General features: G+C 45.3%; 1 protein-coding gene and 1 long non-coding RNA gene across 11 annotated transcripts; one reads left to right on the top strand and one right to left on the bottom strand.

The window, feature by feature from the left end:
* Positions 1–2,639: 2,639 nt before the first annotated feature.
* LOC127920285 (FAD-linked sulfhydryl oxidase ALR-like) lies at positions 2,640–3,765 on the bottom strand (the record flags this gene model as incomplete). The annotated part of the gene is given in 3 exon segments (XM_052504218.1): positions 2,640–3,269; positions 3,585–3,672; positions 3,675–3,765. Coding segments are annotated over 3 exon segments (342 nt in total), but the record flags the coding sequence as incomplete, so codon positions are not given.
* A 4,292-nt stretch (positions 3,766–8,057) lies between these two features.
* LOC127920286 (uncharacterized) lies at positions 8,058–15,748 on the top strand. Of its 10 annotated transcripts, none has more exons than XR_008105676.1 (3): positions 8,058–8,145; positions 9,857–9,958; positions 15,701–15,748. It is a non-coding gene; the product is annotated as an uncharacterized LOC127920286 (long non-coding RNA). The 10 variants fall into 10 exon arrangements; XR_008105675.1 differs by lacking the exon at positions 15,701–15,748 and adding an exon at positions 14,915–14,962; XR_008105674.1 differs by lacking the exon at positions 15,701–15,748 and adding an exon at positions 14,190–14,237.
* The last annotated feature ends 183 nt before the right edge of the window (positions 15,749–15,931 follow it).

The raw sequence follows: 15,931 nt of genomic DNA on the forward strand, positions 1-15,931 counted from the left end.
AGTAATGATGGACTGTTGTATTGACTGACCTTCATGTCTTAAAGTAATGATGGACTGTTGTATTGACTGACCTTCATGTCTTAAAGTAATGATGGACTGACCTTCATGTCTTAAAGTAATGATGGACTGTTGTATTGACTGACCTTCATGTCTTAAAGTAATGATGGACTGACCTTCATGTCTTAAAGTAATGATGGACTGTTGTATTGACTGACCTTCATGTCATAAAGTAATGATGGACTGTTGTATTGACTGACCTTCATGTCTTAAAGTAATGATGGACTGTTGTATTGACTGACCTTCATGTCTTAAAGTAATGATGGACTGACCTTCATGTCATAAAGTAATGATGGACTGTTGTATTGACTGACCTTTATGTCTTAAAGTAATGATGGACTGTTGTATTGACTGACCTTCATGTCATAAAGTAATGATGGACTGTTGTATTGACTGACCTTTATGTCTTAAAGTAATGATGGACTGTTGTATTGACTGACCTTCATGTCTTAAAGTAATGATGGACTGTTGTATTGACTGACCTTTATGTCTTAAAGTAATGATGGACTGTTGTATTGACTGACCTTCATGTCTTGAAGTAATGATGGACTGACCTTCATGTCTTAAAGTAATGATGGACTGACCTTCATGTCTTAAAGTAATGATGGACTGACCTTCATGTCATAAAGTAATGATGGACTGTTGTATTGACTGACCTTCATGTCTTAAAGTAATGATGGACTGTTGTATTGACTGACCTTCATGTCTTAAAGTAATGATGGACTGACCTTCATGTCTTAAAGTAATGATGGACTGACCTTCATGTCTTAAAGTAATGATGGACTGTTGTATTGACTGACCTTCATGTCTTAAAGTAATGATGGTTGTTCTTCATGTCTTAAAGTAATGATGGACTGTTGTATTGACTGACCTTCATGTCTTAAAGTAATGATGGACTGTTGATGACTGACCTTCATGTCTTAAAGTAATGATGGACTGTTGTATTAGGCTGACTTATGTCATACAAAGTAATGATGGTTCAACTATGTCTTAAAGTAATGATGGACTGTTGTATTGACTGACCTTCATGTCTTAAAAGTAATGATGGACTGACTTCATGTCTTAGTAATGATGGACTGACCTTCATGTCTTAAAGTAATGATGGACTGTTATGACTGACTGACCTTCATGTCTTAAAGTAATGATGGACGCTCTAACTCAGTGTATCAATACACCCAGTCACTACAATGATAATGCTCCTAACTCAGTACTTAAATGTAATGTGTATCAATACACCCAGTCACTACAATGATAATGCTCCTAACTCAGTGTATCAATACGCAGTCACTACATTGATACAGGCGTCCTTCTAACTCAGTTAACGGAGAGGAAGGAAACCGCTCAGTGTTTTCACCACGAGGCCCATGGCGACTGCAAAACAGTTAGAGTTTAATGGCTGTGATGGGAGAACACTGAGGCTGGATCAACATTGTAGTTACTCCTCAATACTATTGACAGAGTGAAAGAAGGACGCCTGTACAGAATAAATATATTCCAAACATGCGTTCTGTTTGCAATAAGGCACTCCGTAAAACTGCAAAAATGTGGCAAAAGAAATTAACTTTATGTCCTGAATACAAAGCGTTATGTTTGCAGGGCCGTCAACACAACATCACTGAGTAACACTCTTCATATTTTCAAAGATGGTGGCTGCATCATGTTATGGGTGTGCTTGTCATCGGCAAGGGACTAGGGAGTTTTAGGATAAAAATAAACGGAATAGAGAGAAGCACAGACAGAGGAAAACCTGGTTGTCTGCTTCCCAACAGATACTGGGAGTATTCAAAACATGCAAAAATATCATGCAAATATTGTACAATCCAAGTGTGTAAAGTTCTTAGAGAATTACCCACAAAGCTTACCCAGAAAGACTTACAGCTGTAAATCAAAAGATGATTCTAAAATGTACTGACTCAGGGTGTGAATACTTGTAAAATGAGATATTTCTGTATTTCATTTCAATACATTTATTAACATTTCTAAAAACCTGTTTTCACTTTTGTCATTATGAGGTATTGTGATGTCATTATGGGGTATTGTGATGTCATTATGGGGTATTGTGATGTCATTATGGGGTATTGTGATGTCATTATGGGGTATTGTGATGTCATTAGGGGAGTATTGTGATGTCATTAGGGGTATTGTGATGTCATTATAGAATTATTGTGATGTCATTATGGGGTATTGTGATGTCATTATGGGGTATTGTGATGTCATTATGGGGTATTGTGATGTCATTATGGGGTATTGTGATGTCATTATGGGGTATTGTGATGTCATTATGGGGTATTGTGATGTCATTATGGGGTATTGTGATGTCATTATGGGGTATTGTAATGTCATTATGGGGTATTGTGATGTCATTATGGGGTATTGTGATGTCATTATGGGGTATTGTGATGTCATTATGGGGTATTGTGATGTCATTAGGGGTATTGTGATGTCATTAGGGGTACTGTGATGTCATTAGGGGTATTGTGATGTCATTAGGGGCTATTGTGATGTCATTATGGGGTATTGTGATGTCATTATGGGGTATTGTAATGTCATTATGGGGTATTGTGATGTCATTATGGGGTATTGTGATGTCATTATGGGGTATTGTGATGTCATTATGGGGTATTGTGATGTCATTATGGGGTATTGTGATGTCATTATGGGGTATTGTGATGTCATTATGGGGTATTGTGATGTCATTAGGGGGTATTGTGATGTCATTATGGGGTATTGTGATGTCATTATGGGGTATTGTGATGTCATTAGGGGGTATTGTGATGTCATTAGGAGGTATTGTGATGTCATTATGGGATATGTAATCCATGTTGAGTTCAGGCTGTAACACAACAACATGTGTAATAAGTCCAGGGGTTTGAATACTTTCTGAAGGCACTGGACAACAGATTGATAGCGAACATCATGTAGATCCGTAGCCAATCAGAAAATAGAAACCAGTCTCTGTGTCAGATAGTTCCCTAAACGGTACTATACAGGGAACAGGATGTGAATAAACGTGTCCTGTATCTCTCAGTTCCCAGGTAACAGTAACGAATCAGTCACAGCTGCCATCTTTCCAACCGTCCCTCCACCTCTCATCCACGAGGGAACAGTCAAACGGCTGCTTCCCCAGCCGAGCGTTGACGTCGTTATGGACGCCACACAGCCACTGGGAGAGGGCGTGGCGACTACTGGCGTCTGGCTGATTGGTCTTCAGCCTGAGGAAACAGGAAGTGATGTCATTTAGTCAACCCTGTGGTGGAGTTGCAGACATTGCAGACGATCTTACAGGACAGGTATTTAACAGATCAGCTAACCACATATAATACAGCAATCTGACGCCCGACTGCATAGTGGATGACGTGGCGTGCAACCATTGATTGATGCAATGCTACTCATGGGTATCTAGTTGGGCAGGAAGTGGACCTGTATCTACTGCCAGTCATCTGTGACCTTTAACCCACTAGAACGAATTATACAACTCTCAACACCAGCCAACGTAACACACAATAACATAACCTCTAACCCCTGACCTTGTCCGCAGGTCCTCAGCACACTCGTCGCAGGGGAAGACCTTAGAGAAGAGGTTGATGAACTGTCCCATGTCTGTCTGCTGTCTGGGGAGGGCCGGTCTGGGTAGTAAGCTGCCATGGTGTGCAGGAAGGACCAGGTGTTACGCCCTAACTCTTCCCTGTCCAGCCCCGGACACTCAGCTCACAGCTGGGGCTCACATGCTCAGCTGGGGCCTCCTACACACAAACACACACAGGGATACAGACACACATTCTGTGACTGCGTTGACCGATGGGCATTCACCAAGTCATCATTACTCAACATGATGAAACGCATGTGGAAGTTATTAGACTATCCACATGACATCAGTCAGGTTACTAATCTCCTCTATTAGATAATAGTAGAGGCCTGGCAGAGTTAGTAGGCTATCCACACTGACATCAGTCAGGTTTACTAATCTCCTCTATTAGATAATAGTAGAGGCCTGGCAGAGTTAGTAGGCTATCCACACTGACATCATCAGGTTTACTAATCTCCTCTATTATAGATAATAGTAGAGGCCTGGCGAGAGTAGGGTAGGTTATCCACACTGACATCAGTCAAGTTTTACTAATCTCCTCTATTAGATAATAGTAGAGGCCTAAGAGTTAGTAGGTTATCCACACTGACTTCATGCAGGTTTACTAATCTCTATTAGATAATAGTAGAGGCCTGGCAGAGTTAGTAGGCTATCCACACTGACATCATTCAGGTTTACTAATCTAAATAGATCCTCTATTAGATAATAGTAGAGGCCTGCAAAGAGTTAGTAGACTATCCACACTGACATCATTCAGGGTTTACTAATCTAAATAGATCCTCCATTAGATAATAGTAGAGGCCTGTGAGCAGGTAGAAGTTATCCACACTGACATCATTCAGGTTTACTAATCTCCTCTAAGATAATAGTAGAGGCCTGGCAGAGTTAGTAGGCTATCCCACACTGACATCATTCAGGTTTACTAATCTCCTCTATTAGATAATAGTAGAGGCCTGCAGAGTTAGTAGGTTATCCACAATTGACATCATTCAGGTTACCTAATCTCCTCTATTAGATAATAGTAGAGGCCTGGCAGAGTTAGTAGACTATCCACACTGACATCATTCAGTTTACTAATCTCCTCTATTAGATAATAGTAGAGGCCTGGCAGAGTTAGTAGGCTATCCACACTGACATCATTCAGGTTTACTAATCTCCTCTATTAGATAATAGTAGAGGCCTGGCAGAGTTAGTAGACTATCCACACTGACATCAGTCAGGTTTACTAATCTCCTCTATTAGATAATAGTAGAGGCCTGGCAGAGTTAGTAGGCTATCCACACTGACATCATGCAGGTTTACTAATCTCCTCTATTAGATAATAGTAGAGGCCTGGCAGAGTCAGAACAACGTGGCAGCTTACAGAGGTGTCCATGAGGAAACATCTTATCAGCTACATAAACAGTGATGTTTGTGTCAAACAAGTAGATTTTTGGTAGGTTGCTGTTTGTCTCAAACAAGTAGCTTTACGGTAGGTTGACGTTTGTCTCAAACATGTAGCTTTACGGTAGGTTGATGTTTGTCTCAAACAAGTAGCTTTACGGTCGGTTGACGTTTGTCTCAAACAGGTAGCTTTACGGTCGGTTGACGTTTGTGTCAAACAAGTAGCTTTTTGGTCGGTTGATGTTTGTCTCAAACAAGTAGCTTTACGGTCGGTTGATGTTTGTCTCAAACAGGTAGCTTTACGGTCAGTTGGCGTTTGTGTCAAACAAGTAGCTTTTGGTCGGTTGACGTTTGTGTCAAACAAGTAGCTTTTTGTCGGTTGACATTTGTGTCAAACAAGTAGCTTTTGGTCGGTTGAGGTTTGTCTCAAACAAATAGCTTTATGGTCGGTTGATGTTTGTCTCAAACAAGTAGCTTTATGGTCGGTTGACGTTTGTCTCAAACAAGTAGCTTTACGGTCGGTTGACGTTTGTGTCAAACAAGTAGCTTTACGGTCGGTTGACGTTTGTGTCAAACAAGTAGCTTTACGGTCGGTTGACGTTTGTGTCAAACAAGTAGCTTTACGGTCGGTTGACGTTTGTGTCAAACAAGTAGCTTTACGGTCGGTTGACGTTTGTGTCAAACAAGTAGCTTTTGGTCGGTTGACGTTTGTGTCAAAAAAGTAGCTTTTGGTCGGTTGACATTTGTGTCAAACAAGTAGCTTTGGTCGGTTGAGGTTTGTCTCAAACAAGTATCTTTACGGTCGGTTGACGTTTGTGTCAAACAAGTAGCTTTTTGGTCGGTTGACATTTGTGTCAAACAAGTAGCTTTTTGGTCGGTTGAGGTTTGTCTCAAACAAGTAGCTTTACGGTCGGTTGACGTTTGTGTCAAACAAGTAGCTTTACGGTCGGTTGACGTTTGTCTCAAACAATTAGCTTTACGGTAGGTTGATGTTTGTCTCAAACAAGTAGCTTTACGGTAGGTTGTCGTTTGTCTCAAACAAGTAGCTTTACGGTAGGTTGACGTTTGTCTCAAACAAGTAGCTTTACGGTAGGTTGACGTTTGTCTCAAACAAGTAGCTTTATGGACGGTTGACGTTTGTGTCAAACAATTAGCTTTATGGACGGTTGATGTTTGTCTCAAACAATTAGCTTTACGGTAGGTTGACGTTTGTCTCAAACAAGTAGCTTTACGGTAGGTTGACGTTTGTCTCAAACAAGTAGCTTTACGGTAGGTTGACGTTTGTCTCAAACAAGTAGCTTTACGGTAGGTTGACGTTTGTCTCAAACAAGTAGCTTTACGGTAGGTTGATGTTTGTCTCAAACAAGTAGCTTTACGGTAGGTTGACGTTTGTCTCAAACAAGTAGCTTTACGGTAGGTTGATGTTTGTCTCAAACAAGTAGCTTTACGGTAGGTTGATGTTTGTCTCAAACAAGTAGCTTTACGGTCGGTTGACGCTCATACGCAGTACATCATGCGTGGCTCACTTGTGGGTGTGGGGTTAGGGTTAGGGGTTAGGGGTTAGGGTAAGGGGTTAGGCTCACTTGTGGGTTAGGGCTAGGGGTTAGGGGTAGGGTTAGGCTCACTTGTGGGTGTGCTGGCAGCATATTGCAGAACAGTCGATTGTGCGTCAAGAATTCAGCATATAGCAAGTTTGTATGAAGGTCTGGTTATTAAATGGGTAAATAGTTTAGTGCGTTTCAGAATTTATGGCCATGGAGGAGGGTGAAAGGATAGCAGATCCAGCTGTCAAAGATCTAGAGAGAAGGCTATTCTGGATAGGGCAGGGACTTCTGGATAGGGGAGGGACTTCTGGATAGGGCAGGGACTTCTGGATAGGGGAGGGACTTCTGGATAGGGCAGGGACTTCTTCTGGATAGGGCAGGGGAGGGGAGGGACTTCTGGATAGGGAGGGACTTCTGGATAGGGGGGGACTTCTGGATAGGGCAGGGACTTCTGGATAGGGAGGGACTTCTGGATAGGGGAGGGACTTCTGGATAGGGGAGGGACTTCTGGATAGGGCAGGGACTTCTGGATAGGGCAGGGACTTCTGGATAGGGCAGGGACTTCTGGATAGGGCAGGGACTTCTGGATAGGGCAGGGACTTCTGGATAGGGCAGGGACTTCTGGATAGGGGCAGGGACTTCTGGATAGGGCAGGGACTTCTGGATAGGGCAGGGACTTCTGGATAGGGCAGGGACTTCTGGATAGGGCAGGGACTTCTGAGGATTTCACCTCAGCACGGGAGCCAATCCAGATCTTATTGCAGATATTCCCTGGCAACACCTTGTGCCGAAGACTACACTTTGCACAACCAAAGACTATTTTAAGAGCCACCCACATTGCAATAAGAGTATTCTTCCATTTACTTAGCTATGTCAACTGCAGATAATTACATTCACAGTTTCTCTCCCATGGAAATAAAAATATATATTTTTTAAATCCCGTTTTCTCTCCAATTTAGTGATATCCAATTGGTAGTAGTTCCAGTCTTGTCCCATCGTTGCAACTCCCGTACGGACTCGGGAGGGGCGAAGGTCGAGAGCCATGCTCACCTGTGGCGCTGCTGCTGCTGGGGTCTGTGGCGTTTTCTGGACCTTCATCCACGACTTGAAGTCGGTACAAGCCCTGCACGGCTTTTTCTTCGGTTCTCCGGTCTGCTCCGGGTCCTTACCGGTGCTGTCCTCCGGGGCCTGCCGGTTATTATGGGGAACCCCTGGATGCCCGCGGTGGATGATCCTCCGGTGGACGTGGCCATGTCCGCTGTGTTACCGTGGGAAGGATCTGTCATCGGACCAGAACCCGCGGCGGAAGGACGCTTCCGTTATAACGCTTTATAACTCCTCCTCCATGTGTTCTATATATGACACCCGGCCTCCATGTTCACCAACACATGTCTGAATTTATTGTAAACATGTAGGGCAGTAAGTCCACTCGAACCGTGTTCTGTAAACGACTTGATATTTGACCAGGAACTATTTTTCCAGGTATTTAACGTTAGATGTTTTGTTCCCCACCGGAATGAAAAGAGAACGGAACCCTCCAGTTCCGGTTTGTGACGTCATTTTTCTATGCATGCAGTTGAGTCGAACACATTTAACGTGTATATTTTTCATAGATATTACTACCGGCTGATCAGTTTTGTGTTTGTATGTTAACTTCTTGGATTATAGTTAAATCTGTAGTTTTTATTTGATTGACAAATTAATGTTGCGGTCTTCTCACTAGTTGCCTGACACAGGAAGCTACCGCTAGTTAGCGAGCTTGCTAGGCTATTGGGGAGTAGCGGTGTTGACACGTTTCAGTCACAGGAGGTTGGTGGCACCTTCATTCGGGAGGATGGACTCGTGGTAATGGCTGAGTGAAATGAGTGGAATGGTATCAAACACATGGTTTCCATTCGCTCCGTTCCAGCCATTATTATGAGCCGTCCTCCACCCAGCAGCCTCCAGTGGTTCCAGTCTGATGTAGTGTCTCTCTCCAGGCAGTAACCAGTCTGATGTAGTGTCTCTCTCCAGGCAGTAACCAGTCTGATGTAGTGTCTCTCCAGGCAGTAACCAGTCTGATGTGTCTCTCTCCAGGCAGTAACCAGTCTGATGTAGTGTCTCTCTCCAGGCAGTAACCAGTCTGATGTAGTGTCTCTCTCCAGGCAGTAACCAGTCTGATGTAGTGTCTCTCCAGGCAGTAACCAGTCTGATGTGTGTCTCTCCAGGCAGTAACCAGTCTGATGTAGTGTCTCTCTCCAGGCAGTAACCAGTCTGATGTAGTGTCTCTCTCCAGACAGTAACCAGTCTGATGTAGTGTCTCTCTCCAGGCAGTAAACCAGTCTGATGTAGTGTCTCTCTCCAGGCAGTAACCAGTCTGAAGTAGTGTCTCTCTCCAGACAGTAACCAGTCTGATGTAGTGTCTCTCTCCAGGCAGTAACCAGTCTGATGTAGTGTCTCTCTCCAGACAGTAACCAGTCTGATGTAGTGTCTCTCTCCAGGCAGTAACCAGTCTGATGTAGTGTCTCTCTCCAGGCAGTAACCAGTCTGATGTCTGTCTCTCTCCAGGCAGTAACCAGTCTGATGTGTGTCTCTCTCCAGGCAGTAACCAGTCTGATGTGTGTCTCTCCAGGCAGTAACCAGTCTGATGTAGTGTCTCTCTCCAGGCAGTAACCAGTCTGATGTAGTGTCTCTCCAGGCAGTAACCAGTCTGATGTAGTGTCTCTCTCCAGGCAGTAACCAGTCTGATGTAGTGTCTCTCCAGGCAGTAACCAGTCTGATGTGTGTCTCTCAGGCAGTAACCAGTCTGATGTAGTGTGTCTTTCTCCAGACAGTAACCAGTCTGATGTAGTGTGTCTCTCCAGGCAGTAACCAGTCTGATGTGTGTCTCTCTCCAGGCAGTAACCAGTCTGATGTGTGTCTCCAGGCAGTAATCAGTCTGATGTGTCTCTCTCCAGGCAGTAACCAGTCTGATGTGTGTCTCTCCAGACAGTAACCAGTCTGATGTAGTGTCTCTCTCCAGGCAGTAACCAGTCTGATGTAGTGTGTCTTTCTCCAGGCAGTAACCAGTCTGATGTAGTGTCTCTCTCCAGACAGTAACCAGTCTGATGTCTGTCTCTCTCCAGACAGTAACCAGTCTGATGTGTGTCTCTCTCCAGGCAGTAACCAGTCTGATGTAGTGTCTCTCTCCAGGCAGTAACCAGTCTGATGTAGTGTCTCTCCAGGCAGTAACCAGTCTGATGTAGTGTCTCTCTCCAGGCAGTAACCAGTCTCCAGGCAGTAACCAGTCTGATGTGTCTCTCTCCAGGCAGTAACCAGACTAGAAGTGTAACCTGCCCGCTACGACAACATGGGTATCCTGGAGAAGATAGGAGAGATAGAGAGATCTCTCGAACACAGAAAAACAAAGGTAAGACAGAGGTGGCCGGCTGGGTTGTGTTTCAGTTTATTTTTACAGGGACCTACGCTACGCCATCTTGGACCCTTAACCTTGACCCTTAACCCTGGCCCTTAACCCTGGCCCTTAACCCCGACCCTTGAGTTTGAGTTTATTTTTATTTTACAGGGACAGTGCACATTAATCAACGTTTCAGTAAAAGTGCGGTTTTAGCCAGCCGGCTAATTTTCAACCGCAGTCCCTTGGCAGGTTATTAAAAACAATTACAATATAGACAATCAATGAGCAGTGAGCAACATAGGACAAGCAAGTCATAGCATACAGACAGAGCAACATAGGACAAGCAAGACATGGCATACAGACAGAGCAACATAGGACAAGCAAGTCATAGCATACAGACAGAGCAACATAGGACAAGCAAGTCATAGCATACAGACAGAGCAACATAGGACAAGCAAGTCATAGCATACAGACAGAGCAACATAGGACAAGCAAGACGTAGCATACAGACAGAGCAACATAGAACAAGCAAGACGTAGCATACAGACAGAGCAACATAGAACAAGCAAGACGTAGCATACAGACAGAGCAACATAGGACAAGCAAGACGTAGCATACAGACAGAGCAACATAGAACAAGCAAGACGTAGCATACAGACAGAGCAACATAGAACAAGCAAGACGTAGCATACAGACAGAGCAACATAGAACAAGCAAGACGTAGCATACAGACAGAGCAACATAGAACAAGCAAGACGTAGCATACAGACAGAGCAACATAGAACAAGCAAGACGTAGCATACAGACAGAGCAACATAGAACAAGCAAGACGTAGCATACAGACAGAGCAACATAGAACAAGCAAGACGTGGCATACAGACAGAGCAACATAGGACAAGCAAGACGTGGCATACAGACAGAGCAACATAGGACAAGCAAGACATAGAATACAGACAGAGCAACATAGGACAAGCAAGACATGGCATACAGACAGAGCAACATAGGACAAGCAAGACGTAGCATACAGACAGAGCAACATAGAACAAGCAAGACGTAGCATACAGACAGAGCAACATAGAACAAGCAAGACGTAGCATACAGACAGAGCAACATAGAACAAGCAAGACGTAGCATACAGACAGAGCAACATAGGACAAGCAAGACATAGCATACAGACAGAGCAACATAGGACAAGACGTAGCACACAGACAGAGCAACATAGAACAAGCAAGACGTAGCATACAGACAGAGCAACATAGGACAAGCAAGACATAGCATACAGACAGAGCAACATAGGACAAGACGTAGCATACAGACAGAGCAACATAGAACAAGCAAGACGTAGCATACAGACAGAGCAACATATAACAAGCAAGACGTAGCATACAGACAGAGCAACATAGAACAAGCAAGACGTAGCATACAGACAGAGCAACATAGGACAAGCAAGACGTAGCATACAGACAGAGCAACATAGAACAAACAAGACGTAGCATACAGACAGAGCAACATAGAACAAGCAAGACGTAGCATACATCCCCATTAGCTCCGCTACTCTTCCTGGGGTTTATTATGGATCCCCATTGGCTTAGCTACTCTTCCTGGGGTTTATTATGGATCCCCATTAGCTCAGCTACTCTTCCTGGGGTTTTTATGGATCCCCATTAGCTCCGCTACTCTTCCTGGGGTTTATTATGGATCCCCATTAGCTCAGCTACTCTTCCTGGGGTTTATTAGCTCAGCTACTCTTCCTGGGGTTTATTATGGATCCCCATTAGATCAGCTACTCTTCCTGGGGTTTATTATGGATCCCCATTAGATCAGCTACTCTTCCTGGGGTTTATTAGCTCAGCTACTCTTCCTGGGGTTTATTATGGACCCCCATTAGCTCAGCTACTCTTCCTGGGGTTTATTATGGATCCCCATTAGCTCAGCTACTCTTCCTGGGGTTTATTATGGATCCCCATTAGCTCAGCTACTCTTCCTGGGGTTTATTATGGATCCCCATTAGCTCAGCTACTCTTCCTGGGGTTTATTAGCTCAGCTACTCTTCCCGGGGTTATTATGGATCCCCATTAGCTCAGCTACTCTTCCTGGTGTTTATTATGGATCCCCATTAGCTCAGCTACTCTTCCTGGGGTTTATTATGGATCCCCATTAGCTCAGCTACTCTTCCTGGGGTTTATTATGGATCCCCATTAGCTCAGCTACTCTTCCTGGGGTTTATTAGCTCAGCTACTCTTCCTGGGGTTTATTGTGGATCCCCATTAGCTCAGCTACTCTTCCTGGGGTTTATTATGGATCCCCATTAGCTCAGCTACTCTTCCTGGGGTTTATTAGCTCAGCTACTCTTCCTGGGGTTTATTATGGATCCCCATTAGATCAGCTACTCTTCCTGGGGTTTATTAGCTCAGCTACTCTTCCTGGGGTTTATTATGGATCCCCATTAGATCAGCTACTCTTCCTGGGGTTTATTATGGATCCCCATTAGCTCAGCTACTCTTCCTGGGGTTTATTATGGATCCCCATTAGCTCAGCTACTCTTCCTGGGGTTTATTATGGATCCCCATTAGCTCAGCTACTCTTCCTGGGGTTTATTATGGATCCCCATTAGATCAGCTACTCTTCCTGGGGTTTATTATGGATCCCCATTAGCTCAGCTACTCTTCCTGGGGTTTATTATGGATCCCCATTAGATCAGCTACTCTTCCTGGGGTTTATTATGGATCCCCATTAGATCAGCTACTCTTCCTGGGGTTTATTATGGATCCCCATTAGATCAGCTACTCTTCCTGGGGTTTATTAGCTCAGCTACTCTTCCTGGGGTTTATTATGGACCCCCATTAGATCAGCTACTCTTCCTGGGGTTTATTATGGATCCCCATTAGATCAGCTACTCTTCCTGGGGTTTATTATGGATCCCCATTAGCTCAGCTACTCTTCCTGGGGTTTATTATGGATCCCCATTAGCTCAGCTACTCTTCCTGGGGTTTATTAGCTCAGCTACTCTTCCTGGGGTTTATTATGGATCCCCATTAGCTCAGCTACTCTTCCTGGGGTCCAGCAAAATGAAGGCAGTGACACAATTTTAAAAACATTACAATACATTAATTTCAGAATTCACTACACACTATGTGTTTGCCCTCAGGCCCCTACTCCACTACCACATATCTACAACACTAAATGCATGTGTGTGTGTGTGTGTGTGTGTGTGTGTGTGTGTGTGTGTGTGTGTGTGTGTGTATAGTAGTGTGAGTGTTATTGTGTGTGTGTCAAATCAAATCAAATGTTATTTGTCACATACACATGGTTAGCAGATGTTAATGCGAGTGTAGCGAAATGCTCTTGTCCTGTGTGTGTGTCTGTATAGTTGTGTGTGTGTGTGTGTCTGTGTCTGTATTTGTATTTGTAAGTCCCAGTATTTTCCCCCTGTGTGTGTAGCCACAGAGTACCATCTGGGCCTGCTGAAGGCTAAGCTAGCGAAGTACCAGTATTTTCCCCTGTGTGTGTAGCCACAGAGTACCATCTGGGCCTGCTGAAGGCTAAGTCCCAGTATTTTCCCCTGTGTGTGTAGCCACAGAGTACCATCTGGGCCTGCTGAAGGCTAAGTCCCAGTATTTTCCCCTGTGTGTGTAGCCACAGAGTACCATCTGGGCCTGCTGAAGGCTAAGCTAGCGAAGTACCAGTATTTTCCCCCTGTGTGTGTAGCCACAGAGTACCATCTGGGCCTGCTGAAGGCTAAGTCCCAGTATTTCCCCCTGTGTGTAGCCACAGAGTACCATCTGGGCCTGCTGAAGGCTAAGCTAGCGAAGTACCAGCATTTTCCCCTGTATGTGTAGCCACAGAGTACCATCTGGGCCCTGAAGGCTAAGTCCCAGTATTTTCCCCTGTGTGTAGCCACAGAGTACCATCTGGGCCTGCTGAAGGCTAAGCTAGCGAAGTACCAGTATTTTCCCCTGTGTGTGTAGCCACAGAGTACCATCTGGGCCTGCTGAAGGCTAAGCTCGAAGTACCAGTATTTCCCTGTGTGTAGCCACAGAGTACCATCTGGGCCTGCTGAAGGCTAAGCCAGCTAAGTCCCAGTATTTTCCCCTGTGTGTGTAGCCACAGAGTACCATCTGGGCCTGAAGGCTAAGCTAGCTAAGTCCCAGTATTTTCCCCTGTGTGTGTAGCCACAGAGTACCATCTGGGCCTGCTGAAGGCTAAGCTAGCGAAGTACCAGTATTTTCCCCTGTGTGTGTAGCCACAGAGTACCATCTGGGCCTGCTGAAGGCTAAGCTAGCGAAGTACCAGTATTTTCCCCTGTGTGTGTAGCCACAGAGTACCATCTGGGTGTGTAGGCTAAGTCCCAGTATTTTCCCCTGTGTGTGTAGCCACAGAGTACCATCTGGGCCTGCTGAAGGCTAAGCTAGCTAAGTCCCAGTATTTTCCCCCTGTGTGTAGCCACAGAGTACCATCTGGGCCTGCTGAAGGCTAAGCTAGCTAAGTCACAGCATTTTCCCCTGTGTGTGTGTAGCCACAGAGTACCATCTGGGCCTGCTGGAAGGCTAAGCTAGCTAAGTACCAGTATTTTCCCCCTGTGTGTGTAGCCACAGAGTACCATCTGGGCCGCTGAAGGCTAAGTCCCAGTATTTCCCTGTGTGTGTGTAGCCACAGAGTACCATCTGGGCCTGCTGAAGGCTAAGTCCCAGTATTTCCTCTGTGTGTGTGTGTAGCCACAGAGTACCATCTGGGCTCATGTTAGGCTAAGTCCCAGTATTTCCCCTGTGTGTGTAGCCACAGAGTACCATCTGGGCCTGCTGAAGGCTAAATAGCGAAGTACCAGTATTTTCCCCTGTGTGTGTAGCCACAGAGTACCATCTGGGCCTGCTGGCTGGGTCCCAAAGATTTTCCCTCAGTGTGTAGCCACAGAGTACCATCTGGGCCCTGAAGGCTAAGTCCCAGTATTTTTCCCCCCTGTGTGTGTAGCCACAGAGTACCATCTGGGCCTGCTGAAGGCTAAGCTAGCGAAGTACCAGTATTTTCCCTGTGTGTGTAGCCACAGAGTACCATCTGGGCCTGCTGAAGGCTAAGTACCAGTATTTTTCCTGTGTGTGTAGCACAGAGTACCATCTGGGCCTGCTGAAGGCTAAGCTAGCGAAGTACCAGCATTTTCCCTTGTGTGTGTAGCCACAGAGTACCATCTGGGCCTGCTGAAGGCTAAGTCCCAGTATTTCCCCCTGTGTGTGTAGCCACAGAGTACCATCTGGGCCTGCTGAAGGCTAAGTCCCAGTATTTCCCCTGTGTGTGTGTAGCCACAGAGTACCATCTGGTCCTGCTGAAGGCTAAGCTAGCGAAGTACCAGTATTTTTCCCCTGTGTGTGTAGCCACAGAGTACCATCTGGAAGCTTGTTGAAGGCTAAGTCCCAGTATTTTTTCCCCTGTGTGTAGCCACAGAGTACCATCTGGGCCTGCTGAAGGCTAAAGTCCCAGTATTTCCCCTGTGTGTTATGAGCCACAGAGTACCATCTAGAGCCTGCTGAAGGCTAAGTCAGTATTTTCCCCCTGTGTGTGTAGCCACAGAGTACCATCTGGGCCTGCTGAAGGAAGCTAGCGAAGTACCAGTATTTTCCCTGTGTGTAGCCACAGAGTACCATCTGGGCCTGTGCTGAAGGCTAAGTCCCAGTATTTTCCCCTGTGTGTGTAGCCACAGAGTACCATCTGGGCCTGCTGAAGGTTAGCTATAATTCTCAGTATTTTCCCCTCTGTGTGTAGCCACAGAGTACCATCTGGGCCTGCTGAAGGCTAAGCTAGCGAAGTACCAGTATTTTCCCCCTGTGTGTGTAGCCACAGAGTACCATCTGGGCCTGCTGAAGGCTAAGCTAGCGAAGTCCCAGTATTTTCCCCTGTGTGTGTAGCCACAGAGTACCATCTGGGCCTGCTGAAGGCTAAGTGCACCAGTATTTTCCCCCTGTGTGTGTAGCCACAGAGTACCATCTGGGCCTG

This window comes from Oncorhynchus keta, unplaced genomic scaffold (genome assembly GCF_023373465.1).
Source record: "Oncorhynchus keta strain PuntledgeMale-10-30-2019 unplaced genomic scaffold, Oket_V2 Un_contig_18812_pilon_pilon, whole genome shotgun sequence".
Lineage (NCBI taxonomy): Eukaryota > Metazoa > Chordata > Actinopteri > Salmoniformes > Salmonidae > Oncorhynchus > Oncorhynchus keta.